Here is a 9,379-nt window from a genome sequence, read left to right on the forward strand (position 1 = left end):
GAATAAGTTGCCAAGATTCTGGATTTATTTGTAACTTTATGTAGAAATCCATGGCAATGCATATTTTTTTTAAAGATTTTATTTATTCATTTGAGACACAGAGCTAGCATGAGCAGGGGGAGAGGCAGAGGGAGAAGCAGGCTCCCCACTGAGCCAGGAGCCCGATGTGGGGCTCGATTCCAGGACCCTGGGATCACCACCTTAGCCGAAGGCAACCCACCCAGGCACCCCTGTGGCAATGCATATTTGAGACACTTCCTAAGTTTGTGTATGATTTGTCACAAGTTGAAAAAAATCAATGCTAACATCAACATATTAGAGTAAGGAATGAGGGGAAGAGATGTAAAAACACTAGATTGATGCATTTCATATGCTTTTATGTTCTTTGAGTTAGGGAGTAATTGTCCTTGGCCTGGTGAGTGACTTGTAAGGATACAAAAGGGAATTTGGGGTTTTATTGGTTTGTCTTTAAAAATTCTCAGCCCCTTGGGGCACCTGGGTGGCTCAGTTGTTAAGCTTCTGCTTTCGGCTCAGGTCATGATCCCAGGGTCCGGGGATTGAGCCCCTCATTGGGCTCCCTGCTCAGCGGGAGGCCTGCTTCTCCCTCTCCCACTCCCCCTGCTTGTGTTCCTTCTCTTGCTGTCTCTCTGCCAAAAAATAAAATCTTAAAAAAAAAAAAAAATTCTCAGCCCTATAGATGTGATTTATATAAAAGTATGGTGGGATGCCTGGGTGGCTCAGTTGGTTAATCGTCTGACTCTTGGCTCAGGACTTGTTCAAGCCCCACGTTGGGCCTGGGTGTGGAGCCTACTTAAAGAGGCACCTAGTGGTGCGGTTAAGCCTCTGTTTCCGCTCAGGTTGTGATCTCAGGGCCCTGATCTCAGAGTTTTGAGATGGAGCCCTGAGTTGGGCTTTGCACTCAGATTTTTTTTTTTTTTTTTAAGATTTTATTTATTTATTTATTTGACAGAGAGAGACACAGCGAGAGAGGGAACACAAGCAGGGGGAGTGGGAGGGGGAGAAGCAGGCTTCCCGCAGAGCAGGGAGCCCGATGCGGGACTCGATCCCAGGACCCTGGGATCATGACCTGAGCCGAAGGCAGAGACGCTTAACGACTGAGCCACCCAGGCGCCCCTGCACTCAGCTTTAAGTCTGCTTAAGTTTCTCTTTCCTCCTGCCCCTCCCCCACTGCACGTGCACACTCAAATCTTTGAAAAAAAGAAGTATGGTAGTTAATTCAGTCTACACAGTTTTTTTTTTTTTAATGACATTTATTGTGGATTTCAGCAGCTAACATAAAACTCATTCTAGATTGCTTAGCAAGGTTTCTCTTACTTGGAGCTTTTAATCCACTACTGTTGGATACGGCGAATTGATTGAATCTGGGAAGTCTGGGCGTGAGAACCCCACTCTCTCCAGTGTTTATAGTCTCCTCCATGATGGTCACATTCCAAGATATATTGATAACCACGGTATCCAGGATACTGGTAGCAGACCCAGCTAGAAAATCCAAAGCACAGTAGATTATTAAAACCAGTCAGGAACGTGGTCAGTACCCTAAAACTTGAGCCTCTTTCCTAAACACAATCGGTACAGAATGCTTTTAGGCTTAGAAAACAACAGCCATCCTAAATGCCAGGCTCTGTGAGCATAATATGGCTACAGCTAGTTGAAAATTAATCTTGATTATGAAGAAACCTTTTTTTTTTTAAGATTTTATTTATTTGACAGAGACACAGCGAGAGAGGGAACACAAGCAGGGAGAGTGGGAGAGGGAGAAGCAGGCTTCCGGCTGAGCAGGGAGCCCGATGTGGGGCTCGATCCCAGGACCCTGAGATTATGACCTGAGCCAAAGGCAGACACTTAACGACTGAGCCACCCAGGCGCCCCATGAAAAAACTTTTAAAAGAGGGTGCCTGGGTGGATCAGTTGGTTAAGTGTCTGACTCTTGATTTTAGCTCAGGTCATGAACTCAGGGTCGTGAGATGGAGCAACATGCTCAGTAGGGAATCTGCTTCTCTCCCTCTTCCTCTGCCCCGCCCCCTGCTAATGCACATGCACTCTCTCTCTCAAATAAATGAATCTTTTTAAAAAAGGTAAAAGAGTAGTCAACGTAATTCCACAGAGAAATATTTGAGAGGGGAAAAAACTGACCTTAAGTGATAGTTGGTACCAACAACTTGAAATTTGAAAATTAATAACTAGAATGTGCCAGCCAAATCAATATACTAATGTATGAAATCTGATAAGATGTAACCATTGATGTATTAATATTCACAAGGTCTACATTTGCAAGAGTTACTTTGAAAAGTGCCCCAACCCTGTTTTTGCACTTACGCCCCACATTGTATCTTCATGGAACCAACTTCGTTGTTGAACCAACCCATGGCTTGCAAGGAGGGGTAGTCATCACAGATCTCCCACTGGCGTCCAATGAAGTTTTCCTTCTCAAAGATGGTAATCTTAGACTCCTTATGATTCTGTAATCCAGAAAATTTTTTAAATTATTAGGTACCACTGTTAATGGCTGTCTTAATTCTTTAATTAGCATATTTTTCAAATTCAAGACACTTCTGGTTTACAGAAGGAAGTACATGATCATTGAATGTAAAAATATTTCAGGCAATATGGAGGTAAGAACTACTCAATCCTGTCCAGTCCAATGTCATAACCATTAACATTTAAAATGTACAAATAACTGATGGAACTATGGGACAACAAAAGATCGACGAAGAAAATATAAGAGCGGGAAAAAATACTTGCAACACACAGCTAACCAAGGGATTAATATTGACTAATGTGAGAAAAGATCACAGAAATTACTAGAAAAAGCAAGCCTGTGTGTATGTGTGTGTGTACGGTGTTGGAAATAGCCTAAAGTCCACTAGGGGATATGAATACTATGCAAGCATTAAGGCAGAGACTAACCCGTATGAAGTACAAAAACAGACAACTAGCTCTCACTAGTTATCCTACTGCACTTTTGAAGATGTGGGCTCTTGAGCATCCACTTCCTGCCACTCTTTTAGCTCAATGAAAATACCTTCTACTAGGGAAAAACCAAATGGCAGATTTAGAAACAGAGGGACCAGTGTTTTTCTTTTCTCTTTTTTTACTTTTGTCCTTCCTGCTGCATTTCAGCATAACTGATGAGAAGTAGCACTAAGTGTCAGGCCATATGCACCCTCTCTTGCCCCACCCCCCCACACGCACGGAAGTGAAAAATGCAGGGACTCACAGCTGAACAGATGGGGCGGAAGGACATGAGGCGCTCAATGTGGTAGGCATTACTCCCGCTCCAGGCGTCCCAGCGAGGGTATTCTCCTCTCTCCAGGATAAACTGTTGCCCGCAGAAGCTGGTATGCTCATAGCCAACCCAGCTGCCAAAGACAAGTAGTGGCGTTTATTCATGGGTTCAGAGCCTATGTGGCCTCAGGGAGAAGGCATCTTTTGTTTTACATGTTAAAAGTCCGGTAAAATATCAAGCCAATTCCAATAGAGCCATGTCACAAGAGGTGGGGAATGAGCTGGCAGCTACATTAATAGGTTTGTAAATGTAATATTTGTTTTGGGATTATCCGCTGAAAGGGTCTGCTTCACTGACCTGAGCAATGTGTATGAGCAAAGTCAGTCTAAAATTATATTTCCTTTCTCTCCAAGTTCCGTTATTCTCTACTTGGGGCTCCAGGTTCAGGATCTAGTGACTGACTATCGCTCTGGCTCCAGCCAAACCTACTGGCTTCTTCCTAAGGAAGCAAACCGGCAGCTGATGGGTTACTAGTCTCTTGTTTCCTTTTAACTTTGTGGGTTCTTACTCCTGCTGTTACACACCTATTCCTTATTTATTAAAACACCTCAGATCAACTTTTCACAGCCAAGTCTCAGTTTCCAATGACACCTTAAAGTATTTTACTCCCTTTAAAGGGTTAGCTCAATTTGGTGGCCCACAACTTGTGGAAGCTTCTCCAAGTGCAAAGCCCGTTTAGGCCTTAGGCCTTAGGCCAAAGGAGAGTCCTTTCCTTGTGTTTTCAGGCTGATGGTAAAGGTCTCAACTATCCTGCCAAAGAGTCAGAAAACAAAACAAGAGTCCAACTCGTCAAAGAAATCAATCATCAACAAGAAACTCCTCAAAGACTAACTGGGACCTAATATGGCTCTTAGGTCCTGGGGTTGAGATTCTTTTTACACAGAGAAATTAGGGAGTTAGCGGGAAAGAGGTTGCAGCTTGAAGGTTTCCTCTATTTTCTGTAGGCAAGACAAACTAAAGGGTCCTGTGGCTATTCTGAGAGAATCCTAGGTAGCAGCATGTGGGCTCTAGAGGCCCCAGATCTGATGACTGTCACTGTCCCTCCCCATGGTCTACATTTCTTTAAAGCCTCCCCCACCCAAAGCAAATACTAAGCCACTAGGAACCTCATGTTCCTTCTAGCTTTGAGTTACTAAATTACACATATAGTGATTTCTTTTGAGATTACTTCCATACGGAGGTCTCTCCCAGAACGGATTAGAATATGGGGGGACATCTTTCTTCCCTGAGCCCCATCTTTATGGCTGCATGTCTACAGAGACCACAAATAAGGGCCCTGGGTTTCTGCTGAGGTCCATACTCACGCGCCACATTCCACCTTGAGAGACCGGACATTATCAAAACTGCGCTCAGAGACATTTGGGCAGGAGCTGGTGAACTCCATCCTCTTGCCCTGGAAATTCTCCTGATCGTAGATGGTTATCTGAATGGAAATGAATGGGGAAACAGAGTTAGAACGTGGTACATCAGGAAGAACAGAGGCCCAGGTCAAGAGCTTAACTTTTGTCCGACCCTGTGTTTTTCATCACTGGCTATAGCCCAGGATGTCTGGTAGGGTCTCTTCCGGTATAGACAGGATAGGAAGGGGCTTGGATTAATACCACTGGTTGGTGGTGTTTACATGCCTAGGCCAGGGATGAAGTGTGGGGATGGGTTTATGATAGGAATGGTTTGCCAGGAACAACACCGGGCCCAGTGGACAGACCAAGGACTTGTGGACTCTTCTTCGACCATACTTCCTATGTAAGTGTGGCCCAGAGGCCCGGACTCTGGGACTCCCAGGCCTTCCTGTGGATTATTTCTTATCTTCTCCAGCCACATCCACTACAGAAACGCACAGTGTAAATGGAGAATTGTGATAAACCCCTTTCATACCTTAAACTAGAACTTGGCTCTTGAACCTGGCTGGAGGACAAACACCCAAAGCTGTAAACTGTCCTCAGAGTTGACCCAGTGAAGAGGGTAGGGGTGTTGAGGAAAACAGCGAAAAGCTGAGGATCGGCCACTTCAGGCAATGGGTACCATCAACCTCATGTTGGGAGTCAGGAGACCTGGTCTGGGATCTGGTGGCAAATCTGGACCCGTTTCTCCACGGCAGCATATTCAACTCTGGGCTGCTCTATTTTTTTAAATTCTTTTTGTTATTATTTTATTTTCAAGTAATCTCTACACCCAACGTGGGGCTCCAATCCACAACCCCAAGATCAAGAGGTGCATGGCTCCACCTACTGAGCCAGCCAGGCGCCCCTGGGCTGCTCTGTTTTAAGATGACTTTAGGGGCACCTGGGTGGCTCAGTTGGTAAGTGTCTGCCTTCGGCTCAGGTCATGATGCCAGGGTCCTGGGATCGAGCCCCGCGTTGGGCTCCCTGCTCAGTGGGGAGTCTGTTTCTCCCTCTGGCACACCCCCTGCTCGTGCTCTCTTTCTCTCTCAAATAAATAAATAAAATCTTTTTTAAAAAAAGATGGTTTTAGTAGTGTGGAGGAGAGGTGACCTAGAAAACTAGGTATCATCTTCCACCCATCATGGGCTTCCAGGGTCATCCTTCTGTCAGAATGGGGCATTCTGAAAGCTCCTTCCTGAGACAACATCTGGAAGTTGGGTCGACTCTTCCCCTATCCGTGGGTCATTGTCCCATGGAAAAGCACAGGCCCGGGGCCTGCACTGTGGCCACATCTCATGCCCTGCCCAGTGGGACTGCTCAGTATTCCGCGTGATGGGAGTGAGCTTACCTTCCATGGCCCCACGGACCCCGGCATGGGGTTGGTTTGAGCCATCTTGGTGGTTGGAAGGGTTTCTGGAAGACAAGACACCCATCAGTGACATGGCCTCTGGGGTGGAGGATGAGGTGACAGCACAGGAGGAAGCAAAGGGGACGTCGAGTCCAGTAGATAGACTTTGCTGGGGCCCCGGCTGGGCGGCTCGCTGGCTGAGCCTCCGTTGTTTCCCGGAGACAGAGCTTCTACGCGCAGTTACAGTTACCGGGAGGATTCAAAGTGACAATGCAGGTGACTGGCCGCCCAGGCCGCGCGACTTCTGGATTTATGTGGCCATCGCCCCCTTGCCTGTCTCCAGGTGCCCCCTGTGGGCGGCAGCACTGGCTCCGTCTGGCCTGCCCCAGTGTAAAGTCCTTGGCGACCATCCAGTCCACCCGCGGTGTGGGGTCCCCTCCCCCTGGCTCCCCCCAGCCTCATGCCGACCGGCGACCGGCCGCACGCGCCACCCCGCCGCCATTCTCTCCCGGTTCCCAGCACTCGTCAGAGTACCAATCTGTCTGTCCATCGAAGGTGTCCCGGGTGGACCCCTCAGTGGCAGGGCCTGGGTCTCCTGACTGAGGGGTGCGGGCCGTGCTGGGCCCAAGTCCAGGCCGTTCGGGGTGGGGGTGGGGGATGGGTGGATTGAAAAAGAATTACCGAAGGAAAGTGAGCAAGAAAAGTGGGGTGGGGGCGCCTGGGTGGCTCAGTCGGTTAAGCGGCTGCCTTCGGCTCAGGTCATGATCCCAGGGTCCTGGGATCGAGCCCCGCATCGGGCTCCCTGCTCAGCAGAGAACCTGCTTCTCCCTTTCCCTCTGCCTACCGCTCTGCCTACTTGTGCTATCTCTCTGTCAAATAAATAAATTTTTAAAAATCTTTAAAAAAAAAAAAAAGAAAAGTGGGGTGATGATCGCTAACAATGGCTCACTCTACGCCAGGCCCTGTTCAAGATGCTTGATACGCATTAATACATTTAATCTTGACACCAAGCCTATGAGGGTAGTGGTGTCATCCTCTCTATTTTATAGGTGAGGATGCTGAGGCTCACAGAGGTTAGGTAGACAGAAAAGACGGTAGCAAGGGTAAAGGAAGGAAGGATAGGAGGGAGGAAAGGAGGGAAGAAGACAGGCTCAAAACAGCCTATTTGTAGCCCTTCTTTCTGGCTGGTATCAGGCCCAGGGGCTGATGCATTTGTAAACTCTGCGATAGATCTTTCCATTCTGCACCTCTGACCTCCCTCTTCCCCCAGACCTTCTCCCTATGCCCTGGGAGCCTGCTCATTTCCTGGAGCCCCAGGCACCCTCCCAGCCCTGATGGCGAGGCCAGGGCTCACTGCCATATAAATGACTCTTCTTGGGGTGGCAAGAGAAGGCTGCCTTCCCCCAGAGTTCCCCACTCTTCTCCAGCCAGGCCAGGAGGCTCGGAGAAAAACCGGGCCCCCTTCCTGGGCGTGTGTCTGTAGGGGGAGGAATGGAAGGGCCAGGGCACCCTGCAGGGCTTTACTCACCCAGCTCCTGCTGCACAGTCTGGGTCTCCATCTGGTGCCACTTCCTCTGCGGCCCTGCTCTTTATAGCCCTGCGGCTGAGGGCCTCAGGCCCTGTCAGCACTCTGCTTTCCCTCGGCTTTTGTTCTCCCTGATCCCCAGAGCTTTGGTGGCTCAGCCTGCTGGGCAGGCATCCCTCAGGCTTTTGTTTAAACTGGAGAAACAGAAATCCAAAGGGCGAGGCTGGGGGCTGCAGACCTTGGCGGCCGTGGTCTTGATCCCAGGAACAGCTGCGAGGTGAGGACGGGTCTCTGTGTGAGTGCTGGTCCCTTACCCTTCTCCAAGTTCCTCGTGCTGCCCTGGGACCTTCCTCGGACCCCACATCACGGCCAACATTTCCCATCCACGATAGACATTTTTGCTTTGAAAAAATGTGAAAGGGCTGTAAAAATTCTGACCTTTATTTGGACCAAAAAAAAAAAGGTTCACTGTATTCTCAGGAATCTTTATTATAGTATATTTATATAGAAATCTGATAAGACTGGTGAATCACAGACCTGTATCCCTGAAACAAATAATACATTATATGTTAATTAATTGAATTTAAATGAAAAAAAGAGAAATCTGTAAGAGTTGAATTCAATAATGGTTGACTAGTGGACATGAATCTCTCTGTGGCTATTGTATCAAATATTCATTTTAATTTTGCAGTTTTATTTTAAAATTTGGGGCCAGTGAATCTTTTGGGGTTGTTACTATATGGTTTCAGGACCTTGGAAATCCCACAGTTCCCAAGGTGCTCTGCCTTTAGTACCCTAAAGGCTCCGATGATTTCTCCCTGGAGGTTCAGGGCATTTGGGGAGAGGAGTGCAGGGGAATCATGGGCTTCCCCAGGAGCCCCGAGGTGTTGCTCAATTATCACAGCTACTATGAGAAGCAAGGGTGAGGAGAGCTTTGAGGCAGGCAAACATGGGTTCGGTTCCCAGCTCTCCTGGCTAGGTGATTCTGGGCAAGTCACTCCACCTTTCTCAACCCTGCAAAAGGAGATCATATCGACCTGACACATTACAGGTTTATTGTTTATTACCCTCCTCTCTTCTGGTGACAGATAATGTAGAAAATTCCATAGCAGCTTGGAGAGAGGAAGAAACTTTTCCCAGTAAAGTTTTCCCAATCCCTCTGCCAATCGGGTCCAGCCTGTGACTCAAGATTTGTTGGAGAGCCCTTTTTGTAGAACCAAAACCCAGGGGGCGAGTTCTGATATAGACACAAGTGTTTGCAGATTTGAGCAGAACATTCCAAACACCTAGGCCTGATGCTGGTGTGCCACCCTGGATGTTTTTGCTGCTTGATTAATTGGGGATGTCTAGATCAATGGCTGGCAAGGGACAGAGTTGCCTTGGGGATCATGGCAGGCTCTGGCTGGCTGGTGGCCGTGCAAGGGATTAAGGGACCAGCTGTCCGTGGCTGGTGGTTCTTCCTCACCTTTCCTTCTCTTCATGCACAGAATTAGGGTCTTAGGGAAACACCTATCTGGTCATTTGTTCACTCGTTCGTTCCCTGGCCCCCTGGACTGGCAACGTGCTCTCGTGGCACCCTGTACTTCAACTATTGCATTGGTGACGCTGTAGAAAATACTTTAAAAACCAGAAATATTGGGCTCCAAGGAGGGCAACTGAGGCACCAGGGGCTCAGGTAGAGGATAAAACTTTTCACAGTATATTTGTCTGTACTTTTTGAGTTTTGAACAACGTGAACACAATTGCTATCAAAATCACTCAGGCTTTTTTTGAAAAGAAAAAAGCCGAATTGTTTAATTATCTGCCTCTTCTACTGG

General features: G+C 47.7%; 1 protein-coding gene across 1 annotated transcript; it reads right to left on the bottom strand.

The window, feature by feature from the left end:
- Positions 1-1,352: 1,352 nt before the first annotated feature.
- Positions 1,353-6,097, bottom strand: CRYBA1 (crystallin beta A1). Its single transcript, XM_035027338.1, has 5 exons — positions 6,038-6,097; positions 4,612-4,730; positions 3,239-3,380; positions 2,338-2,480; positions 1,353-1,500 (listed from the first exon to the last, which is right to left on the bottom strand). The coding sequence occupies exons 1-5, from the start codon at positions 6,080-6,082 to the stop codon at positions 1,353-1,355; spliced, it is 597 nt and encodes a 198-aa protein (XP_034883229.1). The 5' UTR covers positions 6,083-6,097.
- Between the last annotated feature and the right edge of the window lie 3,282 nt (positions 6,098-9,379).

Source organism: Mirounga leonina, unplaced genomic scaffold, assembly GCF_011800145.1.
Source record: "Mirounga leonina isolate KUSES-001 unplaced genomic scaffold, KU_Mleo_1.0 Mir_200, whole genome shotgun sequence".
Taxonomy (NCBI): Eukaryota; Metazoa; Chordata; class Mammalia; order Carnivora; family Phocidae; genus Mirounga; species Mirounga leonina.